At 41.1% G+C, this 16,849-nt stretch overlaps 1 protein-coding gene across 1 annotated transcript in view; it reads left to right on the top strand.

Moving 5' to 3' along the window:
- ncanb (neurocan b) overlaps window positions 1-12,025 on the top strand; it is a 126,631-nt gene extending 114,606 nt beyond the window's left edge. Inside the window, 2 exon segments of the mRNA XM_063890442.1 lie at window positions 4,774-4,956; window positions 6,155-12,025. Of these exon segments, the coding sequence (XP_063746512.1) occupies window positions 4,774-4,956; window positions 6,155-6,285 (314 nt within the window). The 3' untranslated portion in view covers window positions 6,286-12,025.
- Window positions 12,026-16,849: the final 4,824 nt, after the last annotated feature.

Below are 16,849 nucleotides of genomic sequence, written 5' to 3'. Positions count from 1 at the left end.
ACCTTTATTAAAGCTACATATACATGTTTAATTCCAATGTAATACAAAAGAAAACCCTGATGTTGATTTATGTTTAGTGCTGAAGGTGAATCTCTCCAGTCTCAGACAGGAACTAGAGGAAGGAGGAGTAAAAGACCACTGAAAAAAAACACCTGAGCAGCCAGAGACTTCCCCTCAGGGATCCTCTGGTGTCCTTTTGCATCTCTACTACAGATTGTTAAATCCTCCACAGGGAGAAAGAAGTGTGCAGGGGGCAGCAGTCCGAGACCCCCCCAGACCTCCACAGAGCTGCTCTCCCTGCACTGCTCACCGGCTCACAGCAATCTCTGGCCCAAAAACTTCGTAGACGTTTAGAGAACTGCAACTACTTTGCATATTTACAATGAACATAGTATCCTGAGATTTTTCTTTTTTAGTGGTAGATTCTGTTACTTATTCTGTATATTTTATAATGTGCATTCTTAAGAAATGAATTATTAAACGCAAATAATATGCCGCTGTAACAAAGCAATATACCAATTTGGGAACTGTAAAGTATATCTCATCTGATAATTCATTACATAGGAAGACATGTGAAGAAATACTATATATATAATTGTAACATGGTCACTCCCAGATACATGAATCACCCAAACTGACCCTGAATTATTTAAAAAAACGTTTTTTAGATGAAGAATCCAAAAATAAGTCAAATCTTGATACTTCGAGGTAAGTTGGGGCTTTAGAACCAGTTTTTTCCATAACGTTTTTAAGAATCGTGTTTTTCTCTTTGATATATCTCTTTAATTTCATTTTGCACTTCTTGCGATTGTTTGCAGAAACAAGTTAAATATCCCGTGGTAAACACACACTGCAGTCTATCGCACAATATCATCACCATTTTCCGCTTCTTTATCTGGCAGGTGGTCTGGGCTGTTTGTGGCTCTTCAGCAAACATCCCCACAAACAATTCCAGCGGTTTGTTTTTTTAATAAACAACACTGAATCTATCGGCATCTACTGTTTCCATGTGAGCCTCGCTGCCAGTGCTGATTCAGTGAGATGCTCACACACTTTCATGTCTCAGATTTAGTGAAGCAGAATCCTAAGTAGGTGTGCGGATGCTTTGAGGCCATGGTGGAGTGCTGAGAGGAACCAGCCTCTAACTCTCTACTGCTCTCCCAGCGCCAATAAACTCACAGTGACGCACCCACAGAGACGCAGGCAGACAGAAAACACACACCTTATGTAACCTGCTTGCAGGAGTTTCAGCTTGACTACACCATCTTAACTGAACTGCATGACATGATACCCACCTCCGCCATCTGTTCAAATATGCATACATACAATAAGAACACTTTAAATCTCATCTCCTTTTTCTTCTGCACGAGTAGAATACCTCTCCTCTTCAGCGTCCTCTCTTCTATTCACTTAATTTCAAGTCTTTCATCCTTGTCTCCTTTGTTTGTCCCCTTTGTGTGAGTGTGTGTGTATGTCTCAGCTTTGCAAACATACATGTAGCAGCCTTACTCCAGTTTAACCAGCAATTTCTATAAGAATATAGACGGACACATTTCCAAATTGGTAAAAATACTGAACAAATCAACATTTTCTCAAGTTGTTTCTCAGAAAAAAACAAGATCCATTCGTCTAATATCCTAAAAAACCCCATGATCTTATGGGTATCTAAGAAATGTGATGTAAAACTGTTTAAAAACTCAACTTGCACACTTATGCACTTGCAGACATCCATGGGTTTTTAAACATTTAAGTGCAGAAATGTTACCTACTATTCATTTAATTCACAGCTTAAAGGATTGAAGAGTGGAGTATTTTGAAAAGTACATTTATGCGGTTTTTCTAAGAAAGCTTGTTTTTCTCTTGGTGACCCTGGACGTCCTTCAGGCTTTAGTCTACAAAAGTCCTTTTCTAGTTTAAAGAGTCTCCCATAACATTGCGGCTCCATTTGCTTTCCCTGAGTTTAGTGACATTTTCTTTTATCCCCACTTCAATACCTTCTGACTTGGCTCGCCCCCTCTGCGAGAAATCATTCAGCAGTGTACATAGGCGAGGGTTAATGGAAATCTACCTTTTAGCCTTTCATTTGAGTTGAGTGTGTGATCGTCTCAAGTGAGGTGGAAAGTGCTTTTCCCCCCTTTTCTTCCACAATGCATTAAACTGTAAATGTGGCATTAAAACTTTTATCCAATTTAATGACATTGTTTCCATTATTAAGAACTCAAGAGGTATTAGGACAAGGGCAAGGGAATTAAGAGGGTTTGTAAACATTTTCTGATTGCTGATTAGGTCCTCTTATCACTGCTTTAAATCACATTCAGGGGTGGAATCAATGCTCTGGAGTCGGCAAAATAAGAGACGTTTTTACCAACTCAAACTCATTTCCACAACCTTTATTCCGTCTGACTGATTTCAGAATCTATCTCTGGAAGGAGCTCAACCTGGGCACGTATTTACCTGTGATGTCATTGCTAATCCTACAGAGTATCATGCTCTGTCGTGATATATTTTAATGGACTAGACACAAGTGGAAGAACAATCCACTTGGGACTTTTAATGACTGCCACATTTTCTGAATTTAATAATCCATAATTGTACCGATTCTGTGTAAACTGTACGTTGTGCTGTTTGTCTACTCATTTAAAGGTCATTTTAATGGACAATAAGGTAATCTATACCTATATGTTTATTGGACGCCGTAGGGCAGTCAGATAATACACATTTAGTAGAAAGTTAGGAGTGATAATCAATGTGAACACTTGTGATATTTTATTAAAAATGTACGTCAAACAGAAATCTATAACTGCCCAAATAATTCCATCAGAAGAAACACACTACAGTTTCAAAAAACACTTTTTAATGTCCTTGTTTCTGTTGTGTTTTGAGATTCTTGAAGCGTTTTGCATTTGCAGGGTTTCATTCATGCTGTGCTTTTAGTTCACGCTGATTTGTTGCTGCTAATTTCTTTGTTGCACTTTTCTTTTTCTTTTTTTTACAAAAACAAATGTGAGAAAAGGACTAACAAATGAAATGCATGTGAACTGTAACCTTTGCTGTAATGAATTAACAGCTCTGCAGGAGCCTTCACAAACACTAATACAAGCATATACAGAACATTGGTGCCCAGTTTTAGCAGGTGATACACTGGCTAATAAAACCTTTCTAATTACACACAGATTTAATATTTCCAGGGGGAAATATGTGTGAAAGCCTTTTTTCACAGCAGATGTTCAGCGACAGGTGTAACTAATAACTTGTTTACTGCTGAATTGCAGTGCCTTATGTAGAACAGGGCCAGCCATTGTTAAAGTGATTAGCGCTCCCTGCTATGATAAGTCATAATATCTGCTGGAGTAAAAATATTGTATGATTCATAATAATATTTGGAACAATATCAAAGTGCTTGCAAGGCTGTGGTGATTCAGTTTGGCATAATGTATTCAGAAAGAAAAGTAAAGTACAAGATAAGTTTGGCTTTTTGACAGGAAAGGGAAGAAACCTGGGGATGCTCATCAAACAAACTCATCAGTAAAATCCAAAATAAAAACACGCTCATTTTTTTCTCGAGCTCCTTGTTAATATGGCAGCAGACTCCGGTGTATTTGCGCTAAAACTAAAGCACTTGAGGGGAAAGTACATCAAAAGAAACTTGCAGTGTTTGTTGTGTTAAACAACTCAACTTGCCTCCTACAAGCCTTCCCCATGACGGGGTTTTAGCGGTTGATAAAGATGACAGAAACACATTCACCTGCTGCCTCCACCGCGGGCTACCTCCGAGTAAAAATATCTGTGAAGTTGTTTGCGTGAATCCCCGAGGCTTGTCCGTCCTGTCAGTCTCTGACCGGCGTGTCAGTCTTCTCTCCCGTCTCAGCTTGTGAAACATTTCTCTGATTCTGCTCTTCATGTGTCTGACAGTGACTCTGACAGCAGCCCACTCACTCACAGATGTAGACAGACACGCTGTCCTGCAGACACTAAATCTGCTTTGTGATGTGTGTGTGTGTGTGTGTGTGTGTGTGTGTGTGTGTGTGTGTGTGTGTGTGTGTGTGTGTGTGTGTGTGTGTGTGTGTGTGTGTGTGTGTGTGTGTGTGTGTGTGTGTGTGTGTGTGTGTGTGTGTGTGTGTGTGTGTGTGTGTGTGTGTGTGTGAGGGGCTTTTCTAAGAGATATGACCACCTTGAACTCAGAAATAAGAATACACGCTGATTGCAGAAAATGCCTTTTACTGTTTTGATCCCTGAAAGAAAATATTTACTGCCTAAAAGCAATAACTGTGTACAATAACTCACCTCTGGCAAGAAAAAAACTCTAAGCATTATAGTTTCTTTCATTTATTTGAACAAGATTTTACTCCGTTTTCCTCCTTTCAATATCCGTGAACAATTTGTACATTTCCTTTACATTTTATTTTAAAACTGTTTATTCAAAAGTACTTTGTACCCAATTGTTTTATGTATATATCCAATGTTTATAGTTACTGTGGTAATAGGTCAGTCTAATATAGCTATTTCTAAATGATTTTGTATACTTTTATATTTGTATAATGTGCATTCTAAAGATACTCTATATGTGTATATCATTCTATTGTAAATATGTAAATCTTTTCTAGTTGTTTACTTTGTTTGCGTGTACTTTTTTATAATCTAATCTATAGGTTAAATCCAGCTTAAAGTCATTTTAATTTGACATCTATTTATGATACCAGAGGAAGTGAAGATAAACAGAAGTGGACAATCTGATTAATATTCTATCACTTGTCTATCCTTTCCCCACCGCAGTGCTTTGTGGCCCCCCGCCCAGTGTGGATAATGCCTTCCTGATTGGTCGGAAACGCTCCCACTATGACATCCACTCAGTAGCGCGTTACCAGTGCGCCGACGGCTTCCTGCAGCGCCACGTGCCCACGGCCAAGTGTCGCGCCAACGGCAAGTGGGACCGGCCTAAAATCATCTGCACAAAATGTAAGTTATTACACAACAGGCTTTTTCACGAAAAGAGACGGCAGAAAGCAAAATCTTTAGCAGTATTTCCATTTTTTAGGTCGCTTTTACTTTTATACTTTTAGTTGTTAGCATAAACACCACCATAGGTACAGTCGACGAACCTCCTACTTAAACTGCCTTCGGGAGCTGCTGTCACCTTGTGAATTCAGGCTCCTCATTATGAATAATTGCAAGCAAAAGATTAATGTGGTTGCAGACTGGATGAATCTCCTCTGGCCTTACTTAGAAGTGGTAGCATTCTCTTTGAAGTGCTTCATGCTTAAGGTAGGGGGGGGGGGGTTTTCAAACTTTTACACACAAATTATTTGCAACCGATGACCGTCTAATAAAGGGAAAAGAAGTGTTGTAAAAATAGAAAGACATCATAAATTAGCTTTGGTGCTTAAAGAATAAAACACTTGCAAATATTTTCTTCATATTTTTAGATTGTGTCTTTGTGCAACTTTCACACACCTTATCTCCTTTGTGCCTTAAAATAAACTCCCACGATCATTTTGACAGAATAAAGGGAACAAACAACTTCACTTTTCTGCATAATTTCATGCGTCCTTCAGAGGAGATATAAATGGTTGATATATATAAATATTCAACAAATGGAGCCGTGTGTTTCATTTCACTCGACTCACAGTGTGACAGTAATGATGAAATACTGAAATAATGTAGCCTCTGTTGAAAGTGATACAAAAATGATTCTCCTTTGGACTCTTTATCTCTGGACGGAGTTGTTTTCATGGCCCAGAGTTACAGTGTTGTTATCATTCATTGCAGATGTCTTTGTTGAGGAAATCCAGAAAGGGACAGAGAAACCTAATTTGGCAGAACACCCCGGGACCGAGCTTACGCTGAGGCTTTGCGTGGGTGGCTAGCTCAGTGTGCTCTTGCTAAAGGCACCCAGTTTACTCAATGTGAGATAAAACAGGTTCTGTCAGAGTTTTAAGAACAGCTAAACCTTCGAAAAACAACAAGTCGTTTTGACCTTCCTGTTTTTGATCCATCTCCTCTCGTCGTACCTGGTTTCATCTTCCTGCGACTAATATGTCTGGAAGCTTGTCAGTGATTTATCTCCCTCTTACGTCAGTGCTCCTCTTGTTCTGACTTCTTCTCTAAATCCGCCCTTTCTCTTATCCTTCTGTCTGTCTCTGTTTTGCTCCACCAGCACGACGAGCCCACCGCTACCGCCGCCACCACCACAAGGGGAGGAGGGAGCGCAGGAAGCACAAGAGGCATGGCCACAGAGAGGGGGGGCACCACGGGGGAGAGCAGGGCCACAACCACGCCCATGTCTGAACCAAAAACCCGCTTTCCTACTTCTCCTCTGCTGCCAACTGCGGTTTGCCTGTCGTCCTTTCCTCCTGCCCAATTTCCCCAAACACTACTTTACATCTTACAGCTCAAAACTCAAAGTCCCCTCCCTACACTGCACTGCCCCCCCTCCCCTTAAGCTCCAACCCTGGCTTTTCTGAGTCAGCCTGTACCATAGTCAACTCTAAGGCCAGCAGAAATGCTGTGAGGTGTCACCGGGACAATAACAAATCCCTTTGTACTCTTTTTACTTTCTTCTCTCTGTTCTCGTCTTACCTTTCCCGTGTCCCACCCTTCCTCCAACTTGACCCAGTTCCTCTCCCTCCGAGCTCAACGACTGAAACATGGGGCTACGCTGACCTGTTTTTGAGAAGAAAAAGGAAAAAACCTTTGAGATCCACACCGAACATTCTTCAGAGAGATGGTTTCAACTATAAATAGGGACGACATCACTGAAAACGCCGTATCAGAATCAGACGAGTCAAGGGAGACATCCGTGTTGTTGACTTTGAGCCTTTTGTCTGTTGAACACATGTTATTTTTTACAAATACTCAGTGTTTATTTCTGCTGCTTTTGGTTCTTTGTAAGACATTGTGCTTGACTTAAAGCGACTTCTTCTGAAACGGATTTAATTGATTTGCTTTGAATCAGAGGCAGTTGTAATTGAATTATTTGATTGTTAGCGTTGTATCTTCTTGTCAGTGTGAGACAGTTACTTTAGATCAGATGCTTAAACCCCCAGAGGAAAATGGAAAACACATTGCATATCAATTCAGTTTCATCAAACATCAGTCGCTTTACAGAAGTGTCAATCTCACAGAGCTCTTGTTGTGTCAGACATCCATCCCCGACATTTTCGAGGGTTAATTGAAACCTTTGATGTCAGTTTGTCTCAACCCAGCTCAGCATTCCTAGGTTTGCCTTTTCTTATAGGTTGTGTCGCTGTAAGAATATGTGCCGTGAATTAATGAATGTGGTGCAGCAGGGCACAGCTCCTCTAACTCATTGACAAGAGTTTTACGTATTTGGTCTGATAAGGAGAAAATTATTCTACCGACCCGTCATAAGAGAACCAGACCTGGTTATCTCTCAGTAGGTGCCTCATGAGTCAAGAACATGATATGACGTTCCCCTGCACACAGTTTAGGTTCACAAACAGATGTCCTTTTAAAATAACTATTACATTGAGCTGATTCTGTAATTTAAGTGAGGTAGTACTTCCCTTTTTAGTGCATTTTCTATTGTGTTTGAAAGGTTTTAGAGTTTAGCTGCTTAACGGTACATCATGTATGCAAGCTAACTGTCTCGTTCCGCTGTTTGCTGCTGGGCATGTAGCGACATTCAGTTATTTAAAATGTATTTTGCTATAAGAGGCTCCCTGTTTTGTCTAGAAACTACACTTATGAGAGCAGTGAATCACAATAGTACAGTTAGGGGCCACATAACCAAAACAATAGGACAAAAAGAGGCTAAAATGCTCCATGAAGCTAAGGGGAACTACGGTTCAGAGCTGGATTGTCCGTGGGATTGTGTTGTTAAAAGCATTACCTTTTACATGACAGTTTGTCATATGATATATTGTCAATCTGACAAAATGTACAGCCCACTAGATCCAGTTCTTTATACCAGATGAGACGGGGAACAGGCACTAAAAAAAAAAAAAAGCTAATGTTGATGACACAAGGTATGAGGATGAATATCAGGCAGATGCTCTCATCTCAGTGTGTGTGTTTATGATTGAGGATGTTGACAGTGGCTGAAGTCCCAGAGGATGATGATAGAGAGGGTCGGCAGAGATTAAGGTTTCCCATTTCTGAGGGCGACCGAGTCTCACACCTGTGCTCGCTCCTGTGTGTGTCCTGCTTTAAAGAGAGGATCGGGGTGGATAAAACAAGCGATTTGCTCTCGTTCTCTTTCCCTTTTTACAGCCGGGTTAAATTGGTGTTTTTTAAAGCCAGTACTTGAGGTTAAGGCTGCTGGGATTATGTCCCAAACACTGACTCCAGCTCTTTTATCCTTTCAGTTTCTCCTCTCTTGCTTTTTCCTTCCCGTCATCCCTCTTTACTGCTTTTCATTTATCTCTTCACTCGACATTCCTTTCACTGTCGATGAGTTTTTACAATAGAAAAGTAGTGGAAGGACTTAAATCCAGTTTTACCAGCTCTTTATTGGTGTAAGACTAACGTTGGTGTTTTTCAGCCTGGTTTCATGTATCTCATAAAGAGAACAAGATCAGGTTATATAAAGCCGCTTGAGGGAAGAAATTCCACCCTGTGCGCATTAATTCCCTGCCTTTGTTTGTCCCTCCTCACCTTGGCAATGACAACACTCCTCCGCACGGAGAAGAAGACTGAACCTACACCTCCGTATCAGGTTAATTAATCTGCTGCATGCCTAATTAACAAGTTACATTATCTGCGGAGCGGCAGAGCTGAGGTGACAGTGGAAGGGTTAGGGTGACGGACAGGAGACCCAGAGAACTGTCACAGCCGTCGACCATCTGTCGTCTGAGATGTCAGGCTGCTACGGACCTCGTCTTTTCTATCTGTCATTAAAAATGGATGGAGGACTGGTAGTTGAATGAAAGGGCAGACAGAAGCCCCTCTCACTGTTATTCAAATCACAGCTGATGTCAAGAGATGGTGTAATTACTGCTGTGTAAAGATTCAGCTGTGCGACGTGAGTTTAAAACGTTCTAAAAAATGATGGAGTGTAAACTGAATTTTGGCCGGAGAGCTTAAGGAAATGAGATTGAAAAATATAATAAATTAGTACAACTACTAAGTTAAACTAAAAAGTGAATCTGTGTTTATGTTGAGGTGAGAAAACTGAAGTTGAATCTGCTGTTATATCTTGTCTTCTTCATTTCTGCAGCTTTCTACAAAAACACCACAGATTTATACTCAATTTAATAGGTTGTTGTGAAGGGATTTCTGTCTGATGATGTTCTTTCTTTTTTTAAACTTTAAAAAGTTTCACGAAGGAGCTGAAAATGTGTGTGGGCTGTGTGTGTTGTGTCAGTTTGCTTTTGGCCCATCCTCTGGGACTGCTATGTTGTTTGCTCTTTCTCTTGCTTAAAAAAAGTCCAACCTTTTCCTCACAGCTTCTCTCCAACACCCTTTTCATTGAATTCATGCAGAAACACACATTTTCACACACTCATTTCTGCTCTTCAAACTTCAAACGCTCTGACCCTCATGCTCAGAAGTGTCTTTGCTTTTCCTCTTTTCATCTCCTTAGCTCGCGTTCGCGCTCCTCTCTCCTCTCCTCGTTGGTCTTCCTAGTAGAAGCCCTGAGGGCACCAGATAGAAAGAGACCGGGCTTTGTAATTGTGAGTCTTAATTGTGAAGATGAGTGACTTACCGGAGGCTGCTGCCAGCTGTATCCCGGCTCTGCACCCTGAGGGGGAGCAGCAAGCGAATCATTGAACGTCTGTACAGCCAGCAGGCCTGTTCTCAGGCTTTGCCACCTTTCCTAACTGTGAACAAGTTATTCCCCTTACTCACAGCTCAAGTATTCAGCAGAGAAGAGATAACAGTGCAAGAGTGTGACGGTTTTTCCGTCTAAATAGCACCGGTAGGCGCACAGCTTGTTTAAATTTGTTGTAAATATGTGTCTGGTTGCATCAGTGTGACAGAATTTACTTTGGGTGCGCTTATGCCTCCACAGCAGGTATTTCCAGCATTCATTAATATTAATATAATTCACTGAAAAACACAACAAATAAAAAATGTCAAAATGAGCGGAAAAAAACTGGAGGAGGGTTATACAACTCTGACATTTCACATTAGGATGAAATTAAAAATGTGAGATCAACAACTAAAAACGAATTAGACATCTCCAAGTGAATAACAAGTGCTTTCAAGGCATATAAATGAATTTGAGAGAAGATCACAATCATCTGAGCATTGTGTTTGTGTTTTTATATCACTTGTTTTTCTTTGTGACGGTGATTTGACAGCCTACAAAGATCTCTGTTAGGTCAACACTGCATAATAATAGCTTGGGGCTTCTAATGAAGTATGTGGATAGCTTGCCTGATTCACAACTTTATATAGATTAAATGCAAGATAAGCATTTCATATAAAAACAGGCGTAGAAATTGATTGTTGGTTAAGCCCCCATCATTATTTTCCTATGTAGGTCCAACCTATCTGTTTGATAATAGTGGCCATCTTATTTACTGTGAAACAATAAGTCTTACAGACCGGCATTACTCTTTGCTCCTGTGGCTGTAATTATAACACCACACTGATTTGCTGAGTAGCATGCAGACTTGGACAAACAAACAAGACATTTTTAAACAGTTTTTTTAGTTTTAACAGAAATGGCTTTAGAATGTGTTTGGCAAATGTAACACTAAGGTAGCTGGGATGCACAATTGTAGGAAAGAGCAATAGAGGGTAAGCATCCAAACACAGTGGATATGCCAGTTGGGAACAGGGTTCTTCTTCTATTTCTTTTTTAGTTGTGCTTCTTTATTTTAGCGAAATCTCTAACCCTATGTTTGGTAACCCTCAGCTCACAACTGTTCGTACTGAGCTAGTTAGCTGAACATGCTAACGAATGCATCTGATGTTTTTCACTGAACAAAGAGACCCCATTCCTAACATTGTGTCTTTCATTTTGAATTCAACATCAAGAGAAATAAGTGACAGGTTAACCTTTCGGTGCGTATGTGTGCGCGGGCCCCGTGCAAACTGAGAATCTCTCTTGCTCACGTGAACTGTAACAACTGTCAGGGACTGTACACCTGATGCATTCAAATGCGGCTCTCATCGGCAATGACAACCTGATAAGAGCGGTAAGGGCTGCTGTCCTCAGTCGCACACAGACAGACTATTGATTTCATGATTACGCTGTCTGTCTTGGGTTTCTATTAAGTCTGTCGATGGCATTGACGGCACAATAGCGACGACTGACCGCTGGACGTTTGCTAAAAGACATCGACTGCTGCCTCTGCTTAATTTGCATCATTATCCTTATCCCTTCAGACTAAACAACACTATTTTCCACCTGTTGACTGCTGTATCACCTCTCCACTGTTCAGCCTCTAATGCACAGGTACAAGTGCTGTTTCTATGACATCGGGTCTCTGTCTGAAAACGAGTTGAGACGATTTATCATTGACGAGAAACCATCTGCATTCTGCTGGGATGGATGAATGGGAAGATGTTTCAGAGAGAGACTGAGAAATGAAAGAGACAAACGCAGAGCAGAAATCAATGACCCACTCCTTCTCCTCTGTGATGTAAATACTCTGAGGTTTTCCTTTTTTAGAAAATCCATTTAGACTCTGGGTGTGTTTTTTGCGTATAGCCTCTGTGGACCATATTCATACAGCCTCAGTGGATCCAAAACCTTATGTCGCTCTTTCAGTTTCTCCCTTCTGCTCACACACACTGCTGTTTTGAATCAGAAAGAAAAACACAAAGACAGTCAACACGCACTGCAGGACATCCAGAAGTGAGACAATGCTTCACGGAGCAGAAAAATATCACTTCTTTGTCTCTTTACCCTGCACGATATCTTACAGCTACCTGTGGTCATGTCGACTGTGATCCCAGATATAATAACCGCAACTGAGCCCGTCTGCAGCTGTGTGAAGGTGGTCCACAAGTATTTATCCATATTTATTGATGTATGTTCTTTATGAATTCCGGTCCTGTCATTGTATTATATTCTTTACAAGACAAATGATCATTAAAGAAACCCTTGTTTGGATCCGTTGACTGTCTTTGCTGGATTGAGTATTTCTGTTTCAGTTTGTGTTGTATTGTGTGTGTGATTAAATCTTCCTTTGAATGAAATAAATTACAACGTGGTTTTTTAGGTAGAAAAGTTAGATAATGCTAAGGTACAGCATGCATTGAACGATGAGTGCAGTAACTTTGTTGTAGGAAAAAACCTTTAAGATTTTCCAGCTTATTCAACATATAGATCCAAGTTTAATACCTGGAGCCACTTGAAGGCCAACAATTTGAAATGATTAGGTGTTGAAGAAAAAAACACACTGATCCAGCCAAGGGCAGTAATCCTCAATCCCACATACAACAAATATCTGTTTGTGAAAAGTTTGTTTAAAAGTGTCCTCTCCTCGTTCTATCATCACGTTCCTCTGCCTTACAGTTTTGCTCTAAGCTGCTGAATCTGCAGCCAGAAAACAATCTGACCTTCAACTGTTCAGGAGATGCATTTCCAAACCTCTTTGGATTAGGGAAAACATTTTTCCACAGCCAAGACATCAATAATATGACGAACATGTAGCTCACATTTCTTTCTTTTTTTTTTTGTTGTATATTTAAAATGTGCTGCATAGAGTTTAGGCAACAGAGTGGGTCGCCTGGGGCCAATCCCTCTGCGGCACCAAGAGTAGGAGGCAGATAGGAAGGAGGAGACAGAGTAAGTGAGAGGGATCAAAGGTAAGAGGAAAGAAGGGAAGAGGGCACAGAAGGGAAGGAAAAAAAGGAAGAGAGATTCTGTTTTGGCAGCAAACAGGTTTGTGAATACGCCTACTGTTGTACTGTCTAACCTCGGAGACCTTCACTTCTCATGAACTTCCTCTGATGAGCTGAATATCAGAGTCTCTTATCAATGGATGGTTTCATTGCCTCACAGCTCTGTCTGCTGTAAAACACAACATCCTCTCTCTCTCTCTCTCGCTCACACACACACACTCCCCTTGCCTCTCTTTCTCGTCTCCTTTGAAATGTGACTCGCTTATTTCATTATTATTCCAAAACACCGGAAGAAGCCACACTGCCGGGTTCTGTTTTCCGTCTGCAATCAATCACCCTGAATATAGCATCTCTTTTACATCCTCTCCTTCCTCTGTTCTCTCGGGCTGAGTGAAGTTTTTCACTCTGCTCTGTGATTTTCAAGGACGGTGCTCATTAGGGCTGCTGGAGCTTCTCTTAAATTCATAGCTGAAGATGACCTTCAGCTCTTCTCTGTTGCTGTGCGGAAGTTACGGATTTGTTACTTGCAGCAGCAGCAGCAGCACTCCAAAGCAACATTTCATTATGGCCTGCGCTCTTAAACGTTTGGCTCCTAGGACCAGCATGCCCTCTGAGTGGATTGAAGTGTCCATGAAGCTTACGTAAGCATCCTTCTTCCAAAACTTTCTCATGAAACGGCTTAAAAACTACTTTAAGTACTATTAATACTCCAGATCTGTCCTGATTCTTGTATAACTTTGAGATTAGCAGATAAATTAAACGCATGAAAAGACTGCTCATCATAACCTTGTTCCTCGGGTCGATATCAGCCTCATCTGGCAGGCATGGCCAATCGATGGGGATCTCTGGTATTATCCTGCATTATCTCCTAATGACGCTGCCAAAGTTCAAGAAGATTATGAAAAAGCAACAAGGGGTTTAGCATCATCTTACGCCTGACAGTCTCTTACTTAACCCCAAAGCCGTTCTGCCTCTTTGCCATCCAGAATTACTTCCTGTCTTTATCTTGCACATAAACATAAGAGGCTGCAGGCAAAATTGCATTTGCTTTTTATTCTGTCTCCACACATGCACACCAAGCCTCTTATCCAAATCAAAAACAGATTAATGTGCATCTTAACCCTGTTTATCTTCCTCATCTTTATGACAGCCAGGTTGTTGAATAGCTCCAGCCATGAATCTGCATTTATGCCCGTCCTAATGACGGCTGCAGATGGCGCCGCCTCGGCCCACTAACAGCTTCTTTTACAGTCATTATTGAGGATGTGTGTGTGTGTGTGTGTGTGTGTGTGTGTCTGTGTGTGTATGTGTGTGTGTGTCTGTGTGTGTGTCTGTGTGTTCGAGCATGAGTCAGGCCTGAGGAGCAAAGCCAGCACAAACATCACTCTGAGCCAGGTCTCTCATACAGCGTCGCCCTCACATTCTGCTCTGCCAGCTGTGGGCACACTACAGGGTTTTGTTACATGACCCCAATGACGCTACGGAGAGCTGTCTTTAATCATCTGCTCTTAGCACATCCCTCAGTGGTGGGTGGCCATAAAACAGGAGAGAAGAAATATAATTGCTTAACAAATTGATATTCTTTTCATTTTTTGTTCTGCAATTTTGGGAAATATTGGAAAATGCTATAATTCAATCTGCCTATTTATGTGGGGTAGCCACATCATTTTGGCATCTACTGTATCGCTTACATATTAAACAATGTGGGAAATTGTGCATAACGTGTTTCTCATACAACTTTTTCTACAAAATCTGCACTGAAAAGTCTGCTACCTTCAAGAAAAGTTGTTCTATTATCATCCACCCACAACCTTTTGCTATCTATAAAAATAGTATAGAAATAAAACATGAAACAGACTGAATGCAGTTTTACTGCAATCTGCACAGTGACATTGCTGCTTTACTTTAAGGATCTGAGTGCTTTCTTTCACTTAAAACTGCTGCAGCACCTCTTTTCACCCTCTGTCTGAAACCAGAGCCCAGTCTGCTTCGATTGGTTACAGTAGCTGTAGCTGGGTTGTGATTGGTCAGCCGCTTAGAGATGTCCCGCCCCTCAGTCTATCACGTACAATGTGTTAGCTAAAAGAAGCACTAGTGTTACGTATTGATGTCGATATGTTACAGAAGTGAAGTGTGTAGGAGACAACTTCCCTATGGAATTTAGGATTTAGCCTTTGCAGACCATTTACATGCACACAAATCCATGTAACACACTACAGGAAGGGAAAACCCCAAAAAGCGAACGATGTGTAAAATAGTTGCCTAATTGGCAGTGTTACCTTTTATAGACAGAAAGATCTCAACAGTTTTTAAGGTCAGAAGATTGCCTCTTTACTGTGGCTTCCTCAGGGACGTCACTCCAAGCTCCTTAAAAAATGAAAGTACACAGAGGCCATTCTGTGAGTGGGAGGTGTTGTGGGACGGGGGTTTGTGACCGAGGTGAGATTGGGTTCTGCAGTTTGTGTACTTCTGCAGCCACTCAATTTTTTCCCCTCTACTTCAACACCACAATAGCTCACTGACCAGTCAATTTCCATAATGGTGCAGGCCCAGATACCCTTGAGTCTTCCTGCATTTCCCCAGCACTCTTCATTCCAGATGTGTTTTCTGCCCCCCCCCTCCCCCCCTTGTCCTCTTATCTTTCTGCCTTCCTTTTATTCCTTCAACCCCTTTCTCCCACCTATCTCACTTCCACATTTCTTATTCTCTGTGTGGCTCCCCCTGCCTGCCTTTCAATCTGTCCTTCCCAGTGACTTTGTGTTTCTGCTGAGGCTGTTTCCTTTCCTTCATCTCTTCCTGACACACACACACACACACACACACACAGCTTCATTCTCACACAAAATGGTTTGAACTCTTTCATTAACCTCCCACTATTCTCTTTCGACCAAATCCGTGATTGTTGTAAGAGCCCCGCGAGTAAACCAGTGTGACAACTTTCTACCAGAGAGGCGAGCTAATGGAAAGACGCAGACCGGACTGTAAAGAAAACTAAACGGCACTTTCCTTTAGCTGCATCCATACAACCCAGGGCAGCCTCTCTCGTCCATTAGCCACACCACACTCCATTAGATGGTTAACACTTTCAATTATCTCAACCCTGTTGCCTGTTTAATATGGCCCGCACTCTGGGGGAAACCTCTCACAATTTGGCCAATTACCCACCTCCACAAACTCAATGCTTTCAATGTATAAAATGTATCGGAAGCAGCAGCGTGCTTCGACTGGATTACACACAGAATGCATAAGGCATTAAGGGAGATCATTTAGGGAGATGGGGTAATTTCAGAAGCTATTTGCCATGGGCTAATGCTGTATGGATATGGCTTCTGTTTGTGAGTTCATTCATAACCATGTTGAGGTCTGATCCAGTAGTAAAAGTTCATTCCTGTGGGGATAATCTTAACAAGTTGCATTTCCCTCATGTAAGGCTGCAATTCCCCCTGTCAACAACAAATGAATCATGTGTAAAGACGTGTGTGGAGAACGCAGGAAACTAAATGAGGTCATCCTTTATTCAATAATGAATTTTTTAAATGATTTGCAATGATGTAACAAGTCTTGAGTATTGTATGTATTATGATAGTCCTACTTCTGCCAGGGTATTTAAACACGGCCTTTGGTTAATGTACTTCGAAATAACAAGACCACAGCTGGAAGACTAGATTTCCGGATCTAGCTTTCCTTATAGAAACATTTTCAGAAGCAAAACGAAACCATCTGTATTTGTTTTCAAGGCTTAGAAAACGTAAACCACAGCAATTGAGTTGGGTCTGGAGTAACTGCTATTGAAGCATTGAGCACAAAACAAAGACATATTTTGAGACTTTCCTTATTAAGTTAGTTTTGGGTAATTGCGATGAGTCTATATATTTTTTTTTGGTGTAATATGTAAATGCATCAGAAGAGTGTAACACAGTGTGGCTGTGAAGTAGACCACAAGATGGTGCTGATATGGAGATAACAAGGAAACAGATGATAGTCCAATGACTGAATGATACAATTAACCTATTGCAGGCTTTGTGAATGTGTATATAACGTGGTTTTCTAACACATACCTTCTGTTTGCACACAATACAGGCCTGGGCTG

Source organism: Eleginops maclovinus, chromosome 9, assembly GCF_036324505.1.
Source record: "Eleginops maclovinus isolate JMC-PN-2008 ecotype Puerto Natales chromosome 9, JC_Emac_rtc_rv5, whole genome shotgun sequence".
Taxonomy (NCBI): Eukaryota; Metazoa; Chordata; class Actinopteri; order Perciformes; family Eleginopidae; genus Eleginops; species Eleginops maclovinus.
The sequence above is the reverse complement of the archived record's forward strand: the minus strand, read 5'-3'. Positions and strand labels throughout refer to the sequence as shown.